Genomic DNA, 25,028 nt, shown 5'->3' on the forward strand with positions numbered 1-25,028 from the left:
ACTAGTGTTATCTACAGATTACAATGGTGGAATTTCATGACACTCTTATGAAATGTTGACTTGAAATTTGCCATTATTTGTACAATGAATTTGTTACATTGAATATATCCATCACTATTAGCCAGTGTCCAGAACAGTTTACAAATGACATCTGTTTCTATAGTGCTACATTTTGAAGAAATGTGACTCATTACCTCAGCCACAGTGAGCTTCTCTATATTTCTGCAATTAATTTGTGGCATTAAATACAGGTACACTCATTGCAATTTGAACATTCATTAGAAACAACCAATTGTTTGTACATTTTTTCATTTTTAACTCTTTCAGGTTATGTGCCTTACAGAGACACACAGGCAGACAATGGCATCTGCTGAAAAGACAGGCTGCGGTTTATAGGGTAACGCTTTACCATCCTGTGCTTTCAGCTACTTACTAGATGGATTTATAGTCATAATAAATTCCTTAAAAATAATTTGGTATATTTATACACCTGCGGTGGGTTGGCACCCTGCCCAGGATTGTTTCCTGCCTTGTGCCCTGTGTTGGCTGGGATTGGCTCCAGCAGACCCCCGTGACCCTGTGTTCGGATTCAGCGGGTTGGAAAATGGATGGATATTTATACACAGGTATATAAACAGGCAGCACGGTGGCACAGTGGGTAGCGCTGCTGCCTCGCGGTTAGGAGACCCAGGTTTGCTTCCCAGGTCCTCCCTGCATGGAGTTTGCATGTTCTCCCCGTGTCTGCGTGGGTTTCCTCCATGGAACTCCGGTTTCCTCCCACAGTCCAAAGACATGCAGGTTAGGTGCATTGGCGATTCTAAATTGTCCCTTGTGTGTGCTTGGTATGTGTGTGTGTGTGCGTGCCCTGTGGTGGGCTGGCGCCCTGCCTGGGGTTTGTTTTCTGCCTTGCGTCCTGTGTTGGCTGGGATTAGCTCCAGCAGACCCCCGTGACCCTGTAGTTAGGATATAGCGGGTTGGATAATGGATGGATGGATGGAGGTATACTCACCAATACAAACCAATATATACATTCTTGTTATTATCAATTAATTATTCATTATTATTATTATTATTATTAGCACCACTGAAATATGTTTTTCTCTTCAGTAATGAAGTAAATTGTCTTTCCATGGGTTGCAAAGTACTAGCATTCCTAAAATTCAGTTCTGGGTTTAAAAATGGCCAAAAATGAAGCAGCATTCTCAAACATGTCAGTTAGTCAATTGCTTTTTGGCAAAATGAAAATTATTTCATGTGACAGATTGCCAAGAAACTGAAGATTTCATACAAAGGTGTCTTGATAGAAGGGAGCAATCAGGGTTTAACCAGGATTGAAGAAGAAGAGGAAGTCTTCGATGCTCAACTGCTTAAGAGAATAAGAACATTAGAGTGTCGAGTTTCAGAAACAAACATCTTACATGTCCTCAGTTGGCTTCTGTCTTAAATCTGTAAAGTCAACTTCAGGATTGCTGACAATAATATGCTTTTCCAGTCATCTTCTGTACAAAGTCTGTTCTGTTTTGCTCATTTTAACCATTTTCAGTTTCAAATATGGCTTTATCTTTGAAACCCTGCCTTTAAGGACAGCATCCCTGAGTTTTTCTTTTCACCGTTTCAGAAAAGAGAAATGGGTTTCAGTGGCGCAAATGCAATTGCAAAGTTTTAGTATTTAAACTTGACTAATTAAGGACGAGCTAAAGTAGCTGGCTATTTGGACACTGCAGAATTGCGTGCTGTAAACGGGCCTTTGCAGTCATACGTGCAAAATGAATTAAAAATCAGTCATTTCAAGCGGTAATAACCATTAGTAATGTCTTGGTTGTATTATTAAATCAATTAAACGGTATATTGATAAAAAAGGTATTAATTTCTATGGAAAACACTGGTGATTACAAACTTTTTACGAGTATACACACTCTCTCTATGTATAGTCATCTAACTAATCATTACCTTTATATATTTACATTAAAAAAAGATGTGTGCAATGCATTTCTAACTTTTTTCACTGGTCATTTTCTTTAATCGTTCCTTTTAATACACTTTCAATTAGCACCTTTTTCACTTTGCTTTTAGCTGAGTGTAAGTTTTAATGTCGAACGCCACCACAGTAATTTATGTTCAAAGTGATGATGTTCCTGTAACTCTTCCTCAAAGTGAGCCTCTCGGTTACTCCGTTACTCCGCTCGCCCCCGGTGTTTTGCGGTGTTCCAGGTGCCTTTTGCGCTCTTGCGTGCTCGCGCACAGCCCCGTCTCTCTCGGAATTGTCCTCCCTCTGCCGCTATCTTTTTGTCAGGCGCGCAACATTGGCACGCAACTATTCCCAGGACCATATTTCCTGTGCTTTTTCCTGAGTTTTTGGGGGTGGATTCAATAAGGTCTGGCAGTCACATGGATGCAAGTTTTTTTTTTCTTGTTGTTGGGGGGTGTGAATGTCCAAATGCGAGTGTTGCCTGGTTTAAAGTTGCAAGTACGGGCACCACTGGAGCAGTTTGGCTCCTTTTTAAAGTCGCTATTTTTATTTTTCGTGAATAGTTTGTGTTATGTATTTCGAGTAATTTGGATGCAACTTTTCAATAGTTTTCGGCGATGTTACTGTTGTTGTAGCCATCGATTTCTTTCAATCATGTAACTCTGTTGACATTTTATTTTTGTGTTCGACACACATTGGAAACTTTATTTCCTAAACGGGAATACAGAAATAATATAAAGAAGACCCTGGAGTAAAAGAGACGGGAGCGGAGAAGGAAACTTTGATGAATCCGAGCTGCATAATGACTGAAGAAGGGAAAGCCGAGCATCGGAGTGAAAGCGGGAAAGACCTGGAAAAGCAGCTCCGCTTGCGGGTGTGCGTTTTAAGCGAGCTGCTCAAGACGGAGCGGGATTACGTCGGCACGCTCGAGTTCCTCACGGTGAGTTCGTGCGCGCGTGGGAAAGATGGGAACCGAGTGACTTGGAGGGGGGGTCGCTTGGGAAAAGGCTGTATGAAATGCGGGGAGTAGGGAGGAATGAATGCGCTTTCTTCGTGTTACGCCTGTCAATGGACGGAGAGCCTGTCTTGAGTTGTGTGCGCGCGTGAGATTGGAACACAATCGGCGTGCACCGGCGCGCGCTCGAAGCGGGGCTTTTCTTCATTGCAGCATCTGTGTTTTCCCACGCCGTCGCTATTCAGCCAAGCCCGGTACTGCGCCGCTAGCTGCGCTTGTGTCTCCAGAGTGAACTTTTGTGAGCGCCCTGCCTACCATTCAGCAAGTGCCGCTTGTAAACATGAAGCTTTGATTCCAAGTACCACCCCCCTACCCTTCGACGTGCCCTCTTATCAGCACAGAGCGCCCTCCACCTCGATCGCTCCAAAAGTACCCATCTGGCAAAGGAGCACAGCTCGCAAGAAGAGCTGCAGTTTACGGGCACAAAACACCCGCTCTGCGTTGGCAGACTACAAAAATATCAGACCAATTTATGAACCTTTATGTCTGTAAAGTTATATTTCGTTAGACTGATCTAGAGGTAGCATCCGATTCGCACATTTTTTTTTACTTTACCCAAAAACCTGTTAAAATATTAGAAGGCGATTAGATCAATTGTCAGGAGCGTACAACATTGTGTCAGATCATCCGTCAATCTCCTTGGACATCGGTGCCAGAACAGTTGCTCTTTCTGGTTATTATTTACTCGTTGATCAGTCTGTGTTATATTGAGCCAGTAGGAACACACATCGTCGCAGAAAACCAATTACATGAATCAGTTTAATATCGTCAGGGGCCGCAGGGAAAGGAGCCTATCCACGCAGCAGTAGGCACGTATGTAACAAGGTTTCTTTTCTAAGATGGAACGTTATGTTTCACCTAAGGATTTAATTACAGTCCATTGTATTAGAATGGGGAAATGTATATATCTACATTTGATATAATGAACAATTATCTCTCCAATTTAATCTTTAAGTGGCAACATAACTTTACACTTAGAAGGAAAAAACCTGGATGGAGTGTCCAGTGTAGAGTGTCAGACGTGAAGTCTCCCAGTAAATTAAAACAAATAATAATAAAATAAAACATTAAAACAGTAGTGCAGCCAGACGCAGTTAGGCATCATTGACTGAGACCAGATGCAGCCTCTAGCAGTCGGTATGAGTGGGGAAGAAGAAGAGGAGAAGCTGTAGTGTAGTAAATCATGGAGAGGTGGCTTCTATCCATTCATCCATAGGCTTCCTGAACCTGCGTAAATCATTACAGCAGCCGGAGCCTACAAAAATAAAATAATACAAAGCCTGGTATATCCAATTGTTGTATTAACAGAAACCAGAAGTGGCTCAGTGTACTACAAAAAGAAAAAAAGTAATTTGAAGCCAGATAAGCTGAGCCAGTTTCAGTGATTTAAATGCCATCCACCAGTTTAACCAAGGTGAGAACAGACATTAAGAGGGGTTAATACTCCGACATGGGGTACACAGACCTTATTAATAAACCTACATTTATCAAGCATGTTTTACAGGATTTGGAATACATTTGGGGAAACTCAGGGAGAGATGCACACAGACATGGGGCCCAAACTTATTTATTTTTTTTACTTTAAGAAATGTCTGTGCTCAAATAATAGTTCCATGAGCCTTGGATAAAACATCACTTATTTAGATGTATTGAATAAAATTGTTGGATTTTCAAGATGAAGGCTATCAAATAATACAAAGCTGTGACTTGCCTTCTAAAATGGACAAATGCATGAAAAATGTAATATGGTGAAGTTCTTGGAGGCAAAGGGAATGTTACTTACTTAATATGTGATGGACAATACTGACTTAAAACTCCGAAAAGGATTTAGGGGTTTGACAGGATAAACCGGCATGTGAAAAAGGAAATTCAGAAAATTGCAAATGGGTGATTGGTGATGCAAACTCATTTTCTTGGCAATGTGTAAACGCAGTAGAAAGGAGAATTCAGCTTATATTGTAGGAATCATTGGCTTTAAACCTTTCATGGCTGATGTCGACTTTTGTCAAAAGGAGGAGTTGACGATGGTAATCAACTGTAAACTGTGAAAGAACCAACTGTTATGTTTTAGTTGGACTCTCGTTGCTAGAAGGAAAGTTAGATTCATTGGTTTGACTAAGATTTCCTGCACTCGCGTGAGTATCAAGGGCGCAAGGAACGGCAAAAATGGGACTGGCATCTGGCGAGAGATCAAAGCGATTGTGTAAAGCAAAATACTCCGCAGACGACATTTTGCCAATTATCTCTGAACTGGACTATGACTTGTCAGACTCCGATTTTTGATATAAGTGATCGAAAACGAATGTGAGGTTCCAGCTTCAGCTGATTGGTCCCCACCTAATTGTGGTACTGACAGTGTTCGCCAGATAGGACTGACACTTAACAATGATAAGAGGTAGAAACCACATTGCAATGTACTGCGACCGTACAAGACAGCCTGGCAGCAAGACTGGTGCACATTCTTAGCAAACTGGCAGCCACAGCATGCAGCAACAGACGTTTTATGTTGATTTCTGTGTGCAATCATTGCTTTTCAGAAACTGTTTATTGGAAAAAATATTCAGCCCTCAAAGAGTTAAACAAAAGGCCAATTTGCCAATCCTGTATGACGTTTGGAGTACTGCATCCTCTCTAGCTGCTATCCTTCATAAAGGACATGACAGCACTAGAGGATGTACTTCTAAGAAAGATAACCAAGTGCATCCTTGAAGGGTATGACCTGCTGCAATGGGGCAAAGGGTCTGAGATGGGCAGCAGTTCTTCACAAAGGGAGCCATGAGAGTCTGGAACAAACTAATAAGTCATGTAGTGTGAAGTGGAGACCTTGATAACTTAAAATATATACTGCATGTCAGGGTATGATGTTGTGACTGTTTAACTATTAGTCAGCCACTCATTGCTGGTTCACTGAATCTTTGTCTTTTACTTGTAGAATTTCTTTTATATTCCTTGGCAAACCCTCCATCTTTGCTACATTTCCCTCTGCAGAGATTTTTTATCAGGGTGTTCTGGTATTTTTCTCACAGTTAAAAGATTTGCTTGATAGATTTATTGACAATGATTAATTAATTCACTGTGATTGAGTGTGCTTCGTGATGGACTGCGGCCCTGTAGGGATGGTTCCTGCTTTGTGCTCGATGTGGTCGTGATAATCACTATGCTCCCTACAACCCTAAACTTTAAATCAGCAGGTTTAGATAATGGATGGATGAAGTACCCACCATATGTTGACTCTTTAGAATTTATTAATATTATTTAAATCTTTGATTTTTAACCATGAGGTGATTACAGATACAATGATGTGAATATACTGTAAGTGAAATATAAATGTTTATCATGGCACTGGAGAGTGATGATGTGATGCATTTACTGTAGATTGCACATGCAAGGAAAAATTTCACCGTACATTGTACTTGTGGAACTACTGCCATTATTATCACTGTTTTTATAAAACTGCCGTAGTTTGAATCTTGGCTTCTAGGTTGCCTGTGTTTCCACTGGGACATCCTCCCCGAGTATATAATTAAGGATGGATTGACTTTTATGGTGTATCAGTGAAATGCATGACATTTCGTAGCCAGTAAAATCTACCACATAATGAAACACTAATGTCTGTATGTCCTATCCCTCTGAGCAATCTGATTGGTCAGTTTGACTTTGGTGATGTGACGAAAGAGGAAGTGCAGGTGTGAGACACACAAGGAGGAGAAGCAGCATGGGAGGCATGCAGAGAGTCACCTCTGGAGACTGCAAGTATAAAAGTGAACAGCATTTGAGAATGCTGCCTTGAAAATATTTGCCTTTACAGGAATATGCTGGTGAGAGGGAGAAGAAATGTACTGAAAGTGCACATAGGGCAAGAGTTAGCAAATATTTTTAAATGATTCTATTACCTGTCTTTGACAGGTACTGTGACTAGTCATATATAATGAAACAAAAATCTGTACAAACTAAATGTTATGATGGTGTATTCTGTACTTTAATAGGTTATTTTCACTCAGACAAATTTTCCCTTAACCGTTGCTACAGTTTTTTAGGGGTTTTGGATGAAGAGTCTGATTTCTTTTTGGATATTTTTCCTCTGCAATTTTTATTTTCTATAATGGGATTTTATCTTCATACATCCTCCTGTTTTTCTAACCCACTTCTCCAGGGTGGGATCGCAGAGCAGCTAGAGCCTATTCCAGCCTTTACAAGGCACAAGGCAGGAGCAGTCCCTGGACAGGGTGTCATTCCATCACAGGGTAACACACACACACACACGTGCATGAACTTAGCAATGTCAGTTGCCCTAACCTGCATGTCTTCAGACAGTGGAAACATAGGAAACCCATATGGACAAGAGGAGAACATGCAAACTTCACAGGGCACACCTGGGATGCAAACTCTGGAAACGCATAGTGACTTTTTTGTTGTCCTTAATTTTTGTTATTACTGCATTGCTTTATTTTCTTTTTGTGTGTGTTTCTACTTCAGAAGTTGTACATATGACATCATACATATGCTACTTTAGACACTGTTTATCATGTTGTGACAGGTTATGAGATTGCAGATTGGTACTTTTTGTAGTGATGTCTGGTTAAGTTTTTGTTAAGCTGTATTTTGTACTGACTGTTGGTTAATGATTTGGTTAAGATAGTTGTATTTTTAATCTCCCGGTTTTGACCATGGAAAAGTTTTTACATGTTTATGTTCTGGTCTTCCTTTATTGCCTTCGTGGCCGGTCATCTCTTTCTCTTCTTTGGCAGAACAGTAAACAATGAGGTGAAACTGATGGTATTGATCACATTATAAGTTATAACATACTGTAGATAGGTGCCTAATTAGGAAGGGAAATACAAGAAAAATGGACCAAAAAGACAGAGTCAGAGAGATTATGGCAACAAAAAAAATTATGGGCTCTGGCAATATTGGCAGATGCCATCATTCCAGAGCCAAGAGTGAAACACTGCAAGTGACAATAGTAATAATGAGCACCTTGAGAGTAGCTATTTCAGTAGAAAAAGTGATGGTAGTCAGAAAGGAAAAATATTGAATAAATGTCCCCTGTGCACTAGGGGGCAGCAAGGAACCCCTCTATAGTATGTGTGAACCTCTTCTATATACTGTGAAGGACAGACTACGTTACTGTACTTCTCACTTTAAGAAGTGACAGGACGAACTTAGGGCTCTATGCTGAACTGTAGTAGGAGTACTTTTGGGGATTGCCCTCATAGTGCCTCACCCAAAAGTTAGCTAAACTTTGGGTCAGAAGGTGAAAGAAAGCAAGGTCTTGAATGGCAGCAAGAGAACTGATGGTAAGAAGGTGATTGTTTGTGGACAATTGGGCCAGCCACCTGTAAAATAGTGGACTTGCTCCACTTAGAGAGGCTTAAGGAGTTTATTACTTCCTGATATTTTTAGTACTCTCTCTAGTTTTATGTTAGGTATTATGACACCATTCTTTATAGTTTGGTCTTTCCTTGGCTAATAGTTTTGTGTCTTGAGTGGTCAGCTACTTGGTTACTGTCAAAGCAATAGCCTGAAAATCGTAAACTGACAAGTTTAAATCAAGCCCAGACTTTCTGTAGAGGCTCTCTTAGACCGTCTATTATCCATTTCTATTAAAGAGTACCGCTAAGTTCAACAAGATTTTTTTTTGATAAAACAGTGTGGGGCAACATTAACTGAAAAAGTCCCATCTTTTCAGTGTCCATGCCTTCATAGTCTTGGTAAGGATTGCAGTGGAGCTTAGGCCAGTCCTAGGAAAATAAGAGCAAGGCAAGGACCAACTTTGGATGCCACATAATATTATCTCCGGGCACATTACTCTACACATCAGTAAACCAATTTAGAGTAAAGCATGTTCTTTGGGCAGTGTAAAAACCTGACAGCACCACTGAAGACCCACATGGGATGTTTGAACATTACACAGACTCCAAACAGAAGACAAACAAGTCAGGAACTGAAACGAGATCCAAGTGATGAGAGACAGTTACGCTGTTGAGTTCCTTTAAATTAAAAACTGATACCCAATATAAAGTAAAGATTGGTAAGCAGTTTTCAAATTATTCACTGGGGTTAAATCAACACTCCAGTTTCACAGTGCATTTAACTACCAACCTTTATTTTTTGTTAAGTTTTATTTTTTTTTTTAAGAAACAATGAATTAGATACGCATAGAAAATAAAAAAAAACAGAGCAAAGGCAGATCCAGAAAAAGAGTTAAGAATGCTTCAGCTAAAAGTAAAAATGACAAACTATGTAAAATGTTTATTATAAGTGGAGTTCAGCACATAAGGTGCAGAATAAGAAATATATGTAAGAGGATTTTAATACTATTTTTAAAACTTTGTAGCATTGTTAATGGCATAGTATAGAATTAAGGCTCATTAGTTGCTTGACTGATTGAAGGCTTCAATGGATTACAGGATGAAATATCATATAAATTGAACTAGGTAGGGTTCTTTTAGAAAATTTTGTCATTTGCATTTTAGTCTGATTTATACCAAAAAGCCATAATGTTGTATGCAGGTTGAATGCGTGATGCTGAATGTATTTCTTTTGATTATATTTGTTTAAATTTTCAAGGTATCAGTTTAGTTAAGGTCGTTAGGTGATAGACATAGTGTCTGGAGCTAAACAAGCATTGTGCTTTAGTTTTTGATGTCCTCTGTCAGCCACTCTACCTTCAGAGGTGGTTGCCCATTTGGTGACCGAGACATTGAACCTTAAGGACAGACAGTGAATCCTGTCACTTTCAGCAGGCAGGATTGACTTATTTGTTCTTTGTTTTATAACTTGGATCACAAATGCGTTGATACTAATGGTGGGTAAATGGTGGGATTTGCAAAGCTTTCTTGGCAATACAGTAGACCCCCGCAAAGATGCGGTTCAGGGTTCGCGGCCTCAGTCGTTCGTGGATTTTTCCTTAGCACCTAACTAATAATTGTTAGCAGAAACCGCAAATATCCTCCGCAATTTTTTATGGCTTTTTTTGTGGCAATACTGCACTATAGAGAGAACAGGAAGCAACCGTAGAGGAAAACGCGGCTTGGGATGGTGAAAGTAGCCAATTTGAGAGCTTTGTACTCTGCTAGAATTTGAAACTGTAACTCCCAGCAGTCCGTGCAGTGGCTCCGATTTATCTTCTGCTGAGGGTGCAAGGGCTGTTGGGGTCAAAGGATGTCAGCGCGGCTTTTAAAAAGGGGGCCGGTGATCAAAAGAAAAAAAAAGTTTTTGTAATTTGTGTTTCAAGTTCCTGTCCCTCTGCCTGCCTTCTGTTGGGTTACCTGTACTGTACTTATTCATTTTGTCCTGGATCGTTTTGTGGTTGGGGTCTGGATTGTCTGCCGTCTGCCTGTGTTCATGAGGACTGAAAGTGGATTCATTGCTATCCTGAGAAGAAAGGAGCGCTCCTGAACCCATCTTCACCATTTCAGGAACTACCGGTAGGACTATCTTTACATTCCCATTCAACATGCGGATCTCTGGACTTTCTATCTTCATCAGTACATTTCATCAGTTGCCGTTTTTCATGGACTTTACTGTGTGTGTTTTGTTGGCACTTTGTTGTATTTAATGTAATCGCTGTAAGGGGAACAGGGGTGGTATTGTTGTTTTCATTTGTTTTCATTACATTCTTTATTTGCTGTTTGATTACCGGATTGATTTGTTTTTGTCGCTGTTTGTGAGTGCGTGCAGGTTGGGTCAAGGCTGGGTACGTCCCTGGAATCACCACCCTAAAAATAAATAAATCGCCATCTTCTCGATAGTGTGAATCTTAGCGGCACTGGACCGCTACAGTGTTATTCATTTCTCCTTGCTGCTGATTGACTGCTGCCCTGTGACACATCTCCAGCTGAATGTTCTTGTGTTTTCTGTTTTGTTCTTCTTAATCCTTAAACCGCCGCAACCGGCTATAGTCATTTCCCAGTGCAATTTACCGGCACACTGGAGCTGATCAGTCAGTGCCGTACATTCGTTAAGCAGCCAGCTCATGACCACTGCCGGCCCCTGCAGCCTCACTGTCTCTGGGATTGAGCCTCTGTGTGTTCGCGTGCAGCCAGTTCAAGTGCATTTGGCTTGGTGATTTACTGAATTTACTGAATTTCATCAATGGCGTCAGTTGCACCTTGTACATATTGTTCCAGTAGTTTTTTAAATAGTTTTTACAGTTCATTGGCAGTGTGTAAAGTGATCAGTGTTGCAGTAATTGTGATGCTCTTTGCATGAAAAAATATACATATTCCATTAAAATTTCATTTCTTCTTTGTGAATTGTGATGTTTACTTAAAGTGCAGCAAAAAAGTATTTGGCGTCCAGGGATGCATTACCCCCAAGTATGTGGCAGTTTAAGGGTTAAAGCCCCAAGATTCCGTCGAAATGCCCTGCACCTTCTAAGGCTTCTGGCAATGAAAATGCACTTGCATGAATTACGGTACATATAGCAGTAACATCTGTATTTTATATTCTAGCACTGCGGGTGACACATCAGTACAGTACTGTACAGTATATGAGTTTACCGTTACATTCTTTTTTTAGGTAATGTATTAAGCTGAGGTTGAAATGAAATTAAAGTGTTTTTGGGGCATATTTAGGGTTTAAACTATAAAAATAGTCATTTTTTTCACCACATCCATAATTTGCAGTTTTTCACAATTCCCGTGTGCTCTAGGAACGTAACCCACCCTGAATTTTGAGGGTGTACTGTATTTGACATAATTTACAGATTTAATAATTAAGATTACACCACAACAGAGTCAAAGGTGTAGGAAGAGGCAGGTTTGGGGCATAACACCTTATTTTCACTGTTGAAATCTAGGGCCATCTACATTAAGAAGGTTGTTTTTTTTCAGCAGCTCTATTTTAATGAATATCTCATAGCATGTGGCAGGCATCAATTATTTAAAGGTTTTTTAATGTTAAGTCAAACTAAATATGATATGTATTCTTGATCTCAAACTCACTTATTCCAGTTCAAGTTTTCTGGGGCTGGAGTTTATCTTGATAGCACAAGTGGCAAAGCAAGAACAAACCTCAAATGGGACCCCAATCCACTAAAGGGACACATTTTACACACTAATACTCTCACTGGGACAATTCAGATTTGCCTGTGTACCTAGCACACAACTTTGGGAGGAAATACAGACACAGAGAGAAACGTACAATTTCCACATAGGCCTAGATGGTGTCTGAGTGAGGATTTTAACACAAGATAAGAGAGCTAATTACTGTCACTTTGGTGTCATCAGCTAAATATTAGGAGATCAATGTGGGCATTAGTATATAAATAAGTAATAGCTGTTAGCTGTTCCATATGGTTGGCAGGACAGCTCATGTATTGCATGAAAACTTTGATTTGGCAAAGCATAACCGGTAAATTTAACTAGCATAGGTCAACACGCCTCATAAATAACAAAAATATAAATGGCAGAAGTGAATGCTATGGTGGCAAAAGCATTGTTTTGTTGTGACAACAAGGGGGCTCCAGGGAGCCCCAAACCACAGACACAGTACTACAGCACACACTATATGAATAAAATAAAGGATTTTTATTCTACCAAAACACATTCTATAATTACCTCTCCAGTAATAGGCCACAAATAACAGTAAATCACAATTATTCTTACTCCTTCTCTCCTCCACTGAGTGTCTCCTACTGCCTCCTGACTCTGACTCCCCCCAGTCTGGCAGTGGGCCTCCTTTTATGCTGGACCTTGGAATGCTTCCGGTGCCATTCTGTCTCATCTAGGAAGCACTTCCGGGCCATAGAAAAAGTTGGGTGGTCCTCCGCTGACAGCGCCCTTTACCGATTCCAAGGGACTCCATTTCCCCTAACACCCCTGCCGGTGTCCTGACTGGGTTCTTGTATGACGATCACTGCACCTAGTGCATGAGGGATAGAATCACTCCCCAGTTCCGGCCAAACTGTCCATCATTTCTCTCAGGCCTCCCATCCAGGTAATAACCCAAGCTCCACCCTTGCCGGGATTCCAGTTCTCCTCCTACACCATAAACCAAGTTTATTTTTATTTTAATAAGGTAATTGACTTTGCAGGACAGGTTGAGTTAACAACTTATGAGGGATTAGACTTGGAAAAACAATTTGCATAGAATTCCCAATAAAGTAAAGTTTTTATGACTGTAGGCTCAGCAGCCTAACTCTCATTATTCACTATTACAAGAGTCTGAAAACTCCATGTGATTTATGTGAACAATAAGTAGAACCTACTCATGACACCTAGGCTTCCATGTGGCTTAAGATAACTGGTGTAGTCCTAGAAGCCATTAAGTGAGACATCTGTGCTGGAAGAATAGAAGAAAAGGAAAACTACATCATATTTTAAGAGGTCCAGCACCTGTAGTAAATAGAGCCCTAAAAGCAAAAATGGAGAAAGTGTATTTTGCTAGCATTTACGCAGTGTCTTTCAACAGTAGCACTATTTAGATGTTGGAGATATGACAAAGAGAACTGTGACTAAACATAACCTGGCACATAGAACATTTGCTAAATTTAATCAGACACAGAAGACTGACTACATTTATTAGTACACTGAAAATGGTGCCTGTTCTTAGCAAGCTACTGCAGGCGTTGCCGAATACTAAGCAGACACATTCTAGGAACCATTATGTTAACTTTACAAGACTAAAGAAGAGTGCTTCCATTTTGTAACCAATATGAAGTGCCAGTTTCTAAATGGAATTATAGAAATGCAGCAACTTGAGAGAAGTAAAAATCTGCAAGGTGTAACGGAGACAATACTAATACTACTACTAGTACTAAAACTAGTACTACAGTAATTGGTGGCCACAGTGCTATGTGTTATTTGTTCTGATTCGTTATTTATTTTGTATTGTGTTTGTGGTAATTTGTTTTTGTTGACATTTTTCTAACAATAGAAAACTTTTATTTGATGTGTTCTCTATAAGCGGTAGAGCTATAGTGCAGTATAGTACAGGACAGTATAATGTGGTATATAGAAGTTAAAAATATTTTTTTTGGAAATAATCCTCATTGAAGAGTTTAAGTGCTGCAGCAGTAATTAATCATCCTGATTCTGTGGGCTGAGAGTCAATTTCGTTGTGATTTTCATGCCAAATGGACTAATTAATCAGATTATTTTTTACACTGATAAGATGCTTAGACTATAATGATAACAAGAATGGCCTGCCGTTCCTTTATTCTGTAGTTATAGTGTATACTTTTCCATCTGTGAGTATGGTGAGCAAGTGTCGCTGCCCAAACATCACATCCAGTGGATCATAATGTACAGAATATTGTTGGTGTATGGGTGAGCAATTCCATTATCTAGAGCTGTGCTCATGCCATCTGTTGTTGACATAATTAATTAAATAATATACTGACATTATGCTAAATATATTTTCTGCTGCATGTTTTGGATTTATTTTTTTTTGCCTTTCTGCCTTCCCAAGGAAACAAAATCAACATCGGCAAACACAAGAAATATTTACCCAACAAGGCTATACTTTATGTGGATTTTCGATGTATGGCTTTACATTATACGGTATGCCCTCTTTCACGGCATGCCTGATTGTGGACAGCAAATTTAAGTTGGGAAAAACTGCAGAAAGTCGGTGCGACAGTCTATTACAGTGAAGTGATAGCATTTCCTTGGCAGACAACAAATAGTGTGGTGTTTTTTTTTTTTTGTTTTGTTACTTAAAACACACAATATTATTCAGTAACAATGTTATTTTATGTATGGGTTGTATTCAGGAGCCAAATCTAACACGGACAGCATAACATTCAGGCTGTATTTTGAGTCTGCTGACCAAGGAAATGTGGCTGAGTAGTTTTAGTCATTTTGCAGCTAACATGGGCAGTTCAAGGTTGTGGGTTTGCAGGTTTGTCCCTAGGTGGGGTTAAACCAGCTTTGGATAACCTGCAAACCTACAAGTCAAATGCATCCAGTTGTTTTCATTCCATCCAGTACACTGGGAGAGTTCAATGGAGTGGTTATGATTTTGGGATTACATGACTTCTTGTGACAAACAAACATGTGAACCTCTTATATAAACTAAAACACAATCCTCATGCCCTTCATGCTCAGTTTATTCATTATTTTCATTATATCTTTTACAATGCTACAAAAGATCTATAAGCCAAGGCTTACTTGTGCATGCAATATGTATTATTTAAACAACATTTATGTCTATAGCAGATACAGACTGTAGCTCAAAGTGTTTTACAAGACATCAAAGAAATTATTACAATAAAAGAAAAAAGCTAAATTAGGCAAGAATAATAATGAAAATGTAATAAAAAAACACATCAATACAGGCATACGTAACATAGATATATAGTTAGTAGAAAAGCTGTGTCTAATATAAGTCTCCAGGACTCTGAACAAATCTGAATTCTCTTATGTGATATCACCTACTCTTGCATTTTGCTCTGTAGTTGTACTAATACTATTTTACTATTGTATTGTATTCCTGAGGTGGCCATCTAGATCTGTTAAGAGAATTACTTGTGTTCTGTTTTGTGTATTGTATTTACCCCAATTTTTGACACTCATTGCAAGCCTATCCTTCCTGGAAAGGGGTTTCTCTCTGAATTGCCTTTCTCAAGAGTTTTTCCATTTTTTCCATACGAGGGTGTTTTCTTGGGAGTTTTTTTTTCTTGTCTTCTTAGGGAGTCAAGGCTGTGGGGCTGTCAAAAACAGGGCCTGGTAAGGGCCATTGTGGTGCTGCTTGTGTGATTTTGGGCCATACAAAAAATGCTGTAATATTTAATGTTATATTCTAAGCTTCTAAAGGTGAGCAGAATGATAAAGTCAGATGGCTGGAAGGACAGAAAAAAGGAAACTTCCATTACAACATATGTTATGTTATAATGTAAATTTAAAGCACCTGCCTTGGTAAAAGTTCATTATTTCTCCACAAAATGCCACCATCCCCACCCTCCACCACTTGCTTATCTTCTCTGCTTTGTCCACTTCAGATACAAACCTGATGAAAATACATCAGCTGGAATGGTGTACTGCTCCCTGTAGTGTAAACTTCATTAGTTGTGATGGATTCCACATAAAAATATAGATTGACTAGTAGTGATATCACAGTCCCGATAGGCTTATTTGAAGAGCCTAATTCAAGTCTTCAACAGCTGCAGTTTTTTGTTATTTATGCCATCTTTGGAATTAATTTTAGGGCTTAGCTATTTCCAGGTTTTAAAAGTTCAATTACCTTTAAGATATTTTGGTTTGGAAGAGTTCCCATCAGGTAATCACAGTTTACTTGGCAGACACATGCATGTGAGTAAAATGAAAAATAAAACCAAAATTTAAGCATAGAAGAGAATGTCAGAAGCGCGTGTGAAGGCACTGGAATCTTAGCTGAAAGTGAGATTTTCATGCCAGTGTTTTAACAGGCACGCAGAAGGTTAGCTTTTAGTGCTGCTGTTCCATTTTACGCCATGCAAATTGCATGAGAGTTAAAAGTGCCTGACAGAAGTGTGGATGGTGAATCAAGTAATTTATCCCAATTTGGAAGATTGAATGGAATGAAAATTACAAGGTTATGTTGATTCTTGGTACAATTATACATCCGTACTGACCAGATTTTTCAGAGCTATTATGTTTAACCCAAAGTTTCAGGCTCTGTTCTAGAAGAGGCTCATAGGATTCTGGTTTCAATTCTTGATAGAACATTATTAGCTGATTAGTATAATTATTTGATTAATTAGATTCACTCCACATTTTTACAGACTCCAAGTGCTATTAAGTTCTATGATTCACTGTACAATCTCATTATTGGTCAACAGACGGCAGTGGAGTATTTATTTATTTTTTTTAAATATTAGCTGTTTAAATAATTTGGACGAGGTGACTGACTGACTGTTCTTTTGAGGTATGGTGTCTGAAACCTACAGATTGTCAGTTTCATTTACCTACATCATCATCATTTCTTATTTATAAAACTTTACTTGGCAGTTGTTTGTGTCAGAGAGCTAATCAATTCTAGTGCCTTGATATAATGTCTTTCAGTGTGAGTATGTTTAAAGTAGAAATGGGTGATATGGCTTAAAAGCAAAATTTCTATATTTGTAGCTTATGTAATGATATTTGATATGTGTCAATTTAATTTTTCTAAAATTCTGTGGCATAAGTTATAGGCAGAAGCATTTCAGAATGAACAGTGTTTTTATTTATAACATTAACATTTCTCTCTGTAATTGGCAACACACACAGACACAATACACCAATGACTTAATTATATACTGTAGCATATTCTGTACATATTTTGGTATTGGTAAACATCGGGCTCTTAGATATTTGTTTTTCACACACAAACACACAAATCTCTTAGTTATATAGAGTTTTAAAATCTGTATTTTTTGTATTATTGCTTTACATCTGTTAATTAACAGCCTCTCTCTCTCTCTCTCTCTCTCTCTCTCTCTCTCTCTCTCTCTCTCTCTCACTCTCTCTCTCACTCTCACTCTCACTCTCACTCTCACTCTCACTCTCACTTTCTGTCTTATATACACACATCGGTTAATAGGTGTGACCACTAGGGGGAGTCTAACAGTCTCAAACATTTGACACAACTTCACAGACACAGTTCCAAGATAAATAAATGGTTTTAATTTCATAAATACATTATGCATATTTCTTCCTTCCTAGAATTCATAACTCAAGAGTACAATTCTGTCCTCCTCCACTCCTCCCACATGAGCTTCATCTGACTCCTCTCCTGACTCTGACTCTGTGGAGAAGGTCCTGGCAGTACTTACGGGGCAACAAGTCTGTCACATGGCAGCACTTCTGGGTCAGGCAGAACTTCTCCCTGACAGTGGAGTTTGCCCCCAGCCGCTCCCTCTAGTGGCACCTGAGGACCCCAACAGGGCTACCCACTAGAACTACAACTCCCATGCAGTCCTATGGGTGTCCAAATTTCTCATTGTCCTTCTGTTATGACTAAACAACCTGGCTAGGATGCCCATCCCTCCACACCCTTCCATTATACAGGCATCCCAGCCAGGCAAGGAGCCATCCATCCCAGCCTGGATGCCAACCACATCATATACAAGGCTAAAGCCTTTGATAATGTTACACATACTGTTGGCTACATAATTCAAAATTAAATAAAAGTCGGTCTGCAATTTTGATTTAAGTAAAGCATGATACAGCCTACTTCCCAATGGCGAAGTTAAGCCAACAGCCAAAACACTGCAATCTCATCCATTTATTCCATCTCACTGCTTTGATTACTTTGCTGTCATTACCTGTGGTAACGCACACTTGTTTGTTTTCTTTTAAAATTCAAGTGCATTTTGAAGGCCTTGTGCAATGATCTTGCCAGTGTGACCTTCCAAAAAGTTGCTTGTTTGTAGACACACATATTTAGCTCCAGTGTTTCTATCAAATTTACAGTGAGGCTCAGGTAAAGCTCACCTGCTCTGCTAGAGCACAAATCTGTGTTGCTTGCAAACTGTGCAACACTGGAAAGTTTTTCAATAGTTTTCTCTTGGACCTCAGCATATGTCTTCGGTATTGCTTTGCCAGAAAACAAAAATTAGATCCATCGTTTTAAGTAGACACTTAAATCTGTTTTTTTGACTATACTGATGGGGAATCATATCCTTCGCTATGTCTTCTCTCCTTTTTGCACTGTTCTTTTTGTAAGGTATGCAATGAGAAAATCCAGTGTAACTTGTTTTAAAATGACAGCTTGGTGCTTGGCAGTGCCAGAGGAAGACTGTACAATTTGGAGTTTTATGCACTCTTCATACTGAATTGTTCGTTATTGTTTGTAATGGTGGAAGAGATATGACTGTGCTTTGTTACTCCTTTGGCCTTTTAAAGCCGAACCATCTCCATCCATGGGTTCCTTTTTACAGTATCATCACTGGAACTGTCCTTCTCTAGACTAACTTTTTCAGCTTTGTGGTCTGGCTTACTCTCATCACTACACTCTATTTCTGCCAAATGAGATCAGATGTGTGAGAGGTAAATCGTGAAACCTACATTAGGGGTATGGCCTTGGAAACAGACCCACCATAACTTAAAAGAAGATAACTGGAGCTTCAGCCATTTGGATGAGGATGTACAGTATAGGTGATAGGTGATTTTAATAACAAGGCCAACTGTACATTAGGAAAAGTCAGGGTGATGAAGTGCAGATACTCAAACAAAAGTGCACTGTTGAGTGAACACTGTAGGCTCAAAACAATTGACAAAACTTACCGTACGTTCTCCAAAAAGTTTGAACTTAAAAATGTATTGAATATAACCTTAATATTCTTCATATCTCCCAGCTTTAGTGTAAGGTCTGGATGGCATATGGGGAGGTAATAATACTGACTGCCTCATGGACCCAGCATTCTGGGTTTGATTCTTGCATCTGGTTGTTGTCAAATGGAGTTTGCATGCTTTCTCCATGCTTCCCCAAGGTACTCCACTTTTTTCCTTCCAGATTCCCAAAGACATGCAGGTTAATGTAATTAATAATTCAAAATTGGCCTTGTCTAGGTGTGTGCATAAGTGGAGCCCTGTTTGTGCCTGACTCATCTAGGGTAGGCTGTGACTTCCCCAAGAGCTTGAATTAGTTTGTGTGCCTTATGTTTAAGGTCTGCCCTCCAAAACTCCGAAACACTTAGTTAAAATTTGTATTGGCAAAACAGACAAAAACAATCCTTTACTTATTATTGTGCACAGAATTTTTGTATTCTCACTGTATGCCAGGGAGTGGTTAAATTGGTTGCAGGTGAGCATCAGTCATTTTTTTCTTTCTGCGCCGTGCCTGATTTAATGAATTATTGGAAAAACTGAATAAATGTAATACTACAGCATGACTCCATTTACAATCCACATACCAAAAGTAAGTTATATTAATAAGACACCAGCTGCAACAAATCTATTAAATATGTTCATAATTTGATCAATTAAATTGACTGGGAGCCAAAACTAACAGGGCATTTAACTCAAAGAGTGGATTTTACATTTTTATGTTCCTTTAATCAAGTGACAGATATGCTAGTTTATAGTATGCCAAACTTTCAACTCAGTCTTCAGTTGTGTCATTGGTTTTAAGACAAAAAAGAAGTTTTTTTTATAGGAATCTGGCATAGATTGGAGAATCAGGTTAACTATTTAAGTTTTGTAATGGATTTTTTGCAGCATCATAAAGAATAATACAGTATGTGTTATTCTGACCACCCTACTATTAAAAAGACGCAGCAGTTTTTTAAGTTGTACAGAAAAGGATGATCCGGGACATCCTTGGATTAAAGAGCTTGTACTATTTTTAGACAAATAAGGGGAATATACTTGTGTGACAATCATTTAAAAGCCTGTACAGCAGCTGTCCTTTTATCTCACTTCCTTGTCTCCCGGGACGTTAAAGTGTCTCGAGAAATTGTTTGTAAGTAGGGCATGATGTGCAAGTAGTCTCGCGGGACTTCAAAGTGTCTCCCCAAGATGATCACGTCTCGACCCAAAATTTTTTTATATAATAAATAAATAAATAAATAAAGTGTGTGTGTGTGTATGTGTATATATATATATATATATATATATATATATATATAAAATTAGCTGATTTCTTTATCCAAGATAACTTACAGCATTTGAGATACAATTGATTACATTTCTTTATTGAATTGGAGCCCAGGCAGGTGAAGTGACTTGCCAGTGGTCACAAAGTGTCAGTAGCAGGATTTCAATACAGACCTCAGGGTTTGAAGTCCAAAGCCTTAACCAGTACACCACACTGCTTCTGCTACGCCACAATGCCTGGGAACACGTTCAAGTTGTTGGGATTAGGCTGGTGTCGTGATCAGGATGTTTATATTTTTTTCTTTTCCTTGGCCTCTAAAAATAATGCATGTATCGTTTTAAGGGTTTTAGAGGTCAATTATTTTAATGATGAGGTTGGTTTCCTGGTTTAGAATATTTTTGAAGTATGTCTTGCTACGGCACCATTTTGTTTTTATTATGGGTGTCGTCATTGTTTAGTGTTTGTGATGCCGGGTTGCCAAGCTCTACCATGAATGTATAAAGCTCAGTGTCATACTGTCCTGCCATACTGTCATCACTGTCCAAGTTTTTGAATAATTCAAAACTAAATAAAACCCAACTTTATTAGTTTCTAAAGCTTTCACTGGCTATGAATTCTTTTCTGTTCTTGACTTTGATTTGAGTCTTGTGTGGCTGGCTGCATGGAATATTTGAGTTACTAATGATTTCACTACATTTCTTGATCTTTAGTTTTGGTCTTGCTTTCTGGCTCCTGGCTCTCAATCTTGTGGTTCCATCTCTGCACAGTCAGTACAACTGGATCTCTCAAGTGGAGTTTTGCACTGCGCACTACAATGGGGTTCAACTAGGTTAGACTACAGTCGCATGAATAGGGCCATGGAGATTAATGGGAGTTTTGAACATTTCATTTTAGCTTGTTTATGTTTCTACCCCCATATTGGATCACGTAATCTAAAAAGTGAGATGGGATTAATGTTTTGCTCTTTGTATTTATGGCATGGAGCTGAAAGGTTACCCTGAGAGGACAAACCACTACTCAAGCAGCAGCTGAGCTGACAGAGGTGTTCAAATTCTTAAAGCTACTTTATTAATAATTGTGATCCAGTTGAATTGTTTTTTGTTAAACAAGGAATAAGCGATACAAGGAGAAAAAAAAACAAAAGAAATGTAACCAATTGTATCTCAAATGTTGCAAGTTGTCTTGGTAAAGGTGTCAGCCAGATAGATAAATAACAATGGTGCAGTAGATAGTACTTCTGGGGTCAGCTCTCAGCTTGTCACTGTTCTGGTTGAGTTTGCATGTCCTCCTTTGTTTATATATTTCTTTTTGTTTCCCCCTAGATACTCCTGTTTTTTCTTCGGCATTCCAAATATAATGACTCTAAACTGGCCTACTCTGTGATAGAGTGGCACCCCATTGAGGTTTGGTTCCTTCCTCATGAAAGAAACTTTTAGGATGGACTCTGGCACTATGAAATTAGATTGAGAAAATTCAGTATATGAGTGGTTGCAAGGATAGATTAAAGGCAGGCTCTAGAAGGCACGTGGTTAAAGAAGACAACTGTTTGATTTGGCACATTTTTAAAACCAGGCAAAATATTTATTTATTTAATTTATTTTTGGTATTTGGTACACTGTATTAATCCCTGTGGGGAAATTGTCTTTTTGCATGACATTTGGGGGTCAGAGTGCAGGGTCATTTATAGGAAATAAACAAAAATGAAAATTTATTTTCTTGACCTACTCATTCCAGTACACAGTGTGCAAGGTACTGAAGACTTTCTAGCATCAGAAGCTAGGCAAGAATCATTCCTGGACTGAATGCCATTTCATCACAGGGAATATTCAGTTGCATAGGTCTAGTTTACAGTTGCAGATGAGCCTTATATGCAAGCATTTAGGATATGGTGTAAAATTAGAATAGCTTATACACAGAGGGGATCAGCAAACTTTACTGAGACAATCACTGATCCAGAATTTGAATTCAGGACTCTGCAGCTCTGGACCACAAGCTATTCTCCACAATGCCACCATTTAGCTGAAGCAAAATAAACTTGATTCGTAAACATTCTAATTACCTTGAATAAATTAGTCTTTTAATCAATCTAAAAAACTACATACTTGCAAAAAATAGCATTTACAATTGAAATCTGAAACAACTGTAAGCAACTAACCTCCACTAAGGGAACCTTTAAAGTGTAGACTTTAATGCATGTCAGGAGATGCTTGTGGTAAACATGCTAATTTGAAAAGATGCAGGCTCATTAGGATACAATTTTAAAGTTGCCTGTAGTGATGGAGGTTGTCCTTAAGAATGAAAAGTTTTATACACTGCGTATTATTGATTCTGACACTAGAGTCTTAGCATGAAAGAGATCAAACAGAGTGCTATTAATCTGCCTCAGACTTCTCTTATTATTCATTTATTAGATATAAATATTTTACTTTTCTAGTACAAACAAAGCATTTGAATTTATCATGCTGTAGGGCTTTTATTGGGTAACTGTGAGCCCCAAACATCGAGGCAGTCTATCAATATAGGTTGAGTATCTCTAATCTGTAATGCCAGGGACCAGAAATATTTCAGATGTTGAATAATTTTTTTAATATTTGCATATACATAATGAAATATCTTTGAGTACACATTGATCAAGTAGGGAAATGCAGCCAAACCACCTAAATGATGACTTGCACGTATTGAAACTGCTGCACAGCACCTGTTCCATGCCATGTAGATAGAGTGATGGTGCTTCATAGTGTTCGGTGCTTCGTGGAGTACACCAGCCCTGGTTCTCGATCATGTGTTGTAGCTGTGTGATGCTTTATAAGCAACAAACCTTGCACTCTTTCATTCCACTTTGTCGATTGTGAGCTTTGTGGTGCTTAATGCTTTATTCGGGGAGCAGGCACCAACACACTCAGAATAAATAAATCTGTTTAGAACTTGTTCATATATTGTTCACAACTAGATTAAGAAGAGAGGTGATGATTAGTGAATAGCAGTATGGTTTCATGCCAGGAAAGAGCACTACAGATGTAATGTTTACTCTGAGGGTGTTGATGGAGAAGTATAGAGAAGAAGGAATTGTATTGTGTCTTTATGAATTTGGAGAAAGCATATGACAGGGTACCTAGAGAGGAGTCATGGTATTGTATGAGGAAGCCGGGAGTGGCAGAGAAGTATGTAAGAGTTGTACAGGATATGTACGAGGGAATTGTAACAGTGGTGAGGTCTGCACTAGGAGTGACGGATGCATTCAAGGTGGAGGTGGGATTACATCAGGGAACACTTTCTTATTTGCAATGGTGATGGACAGTTAGACAGGAGTACCTATGGACTATGATGTTTGCGGATGATATTGTGATCTGTAATGAGATTAGGGAACAGGTTGGGAAGCCCCTGGAAAGGTGGAGATATGACCTAGAGAGGAGAGGAATGAAGTTAGTAGGACCAAGATAGAATACATATGTATGAATAAGAGGGAGGTCAGAGGAATGGTGAGGATGCAGGGAGTAGAGTTGGAGATGGTGGATGAGTTTACATACTTGGGATCAACAGTACAGAGTAATGGGGAATGAGGACGAGAGGTGAAAAAGAGAGTGTAGGAGTGGATGGAGAAGGGTGTCAGGACTGATTTGTGACAGACAACAAGTGAGACCAGCTATGTTATATGGGCTAGAGACAGTGACACTAATGAAAAGACAGGAGGCCGAACTGGAGGTGGCAGAGTAAAAATGTTAAGATTTTCATTGGGTGTGACGAGGTTGGACAGGATTAAAAATAAGTACATTAGAGGGTCAGCTCAGGTTGAATGGTTTGGAGACAAAGCCAGAGAGGCGAGATTGTGTTGGTTTGGACATGTGCAGAGGAGAGATGCTGGGTACATTGGGAAAAGGATTATAAGGATAGTGCTGCCTGGCAAGAGCAAAAGAGGAAGGCCTAAAAGGAGGTTTATGGATGTGGTGACAGAGGACATGCTGGTGGTGGGTGTGACAGAGCAAGATGCAGGGGACAGGAAGATATAGAAACAGATGATCTCTTGTGGCAACCCCAATGGGGGCAGCCGAAAGACAAAGACAAATATCTGCGAAGCAATAAAAAATATCGGAGGGAATACATGTGGTGTCATGTTGATGCTCAAAACGTTTTTGGATTAGTGATACTGAACCTGTATACTCTTTGGGAGTTTATTTAAGTAGATTGCACAGTAATTGCTTTTAGTGCAAATTAAAATTAGATAATGAGGCACATTTTACAGTCTTCATATTTTATTGCTATAGAACATTGAATCACAATGTATTTAATTTGACTTTTTTCACAATGATCAACAGAAAAAAAGACTTTAATATCAAAGTGAAAATGGATCTGTGCTAAGTGGTCTAAGTTAATCACAAATATAAAACGCAAAATCACTCATCACATAAGTATTTTCATTCATTTAATTAATTTGTTAGATGCACCTTTGGCAGCAATGGGGGCCTTGATTCTGTGTGCACAGGTCTCTGTCTGCTTTAAACAGCAGGACACTGCCATTTTTTTTCTCATTCTTCTCTAGAAAAC

The 25,028-nt window shown here is 39.0% G+C and overlaps 1 protein-coding gene across 1 annotated transcript in view; it reads left to right on the forward strand.

Moving 5' to 3' along the window:
* Positions 1-2,189: 2,189 nt before the first annotated feature.
* The window catches only part of prex2 (phosphatidylinositol-3,4,5-trisphosphate-dependent Rac exchange factor 2), a 547,559-nt gene continuing 524,720 nt past the window's right edge, over positions 2,190-25,028 (forward strand). The window contains 1 exon segment of the mRNA XM_028803602.2: positions 2,190-2,909. Coding sequence (XP_028659435.2) covers positions 2,754-2,909 — 156 coding nt within the window. The 5' untranslated portion in view covers positions 2,190-2,753.

Source organism: Erpetoichthys calabaricus, chromosome 6 (assembly GCF_900747795.2).
Source record: "Erpetoichthys calabaricus chromosome 6, fErpCal1.3, whole genome shotgun sequence".
Lineage (NCBI taxonomy): Eukaryota > Metazoa > Chordata > Cladistia > Polypteriformes > Polypteridae > Erpetoichthys > Erpetoichthys calabaricus.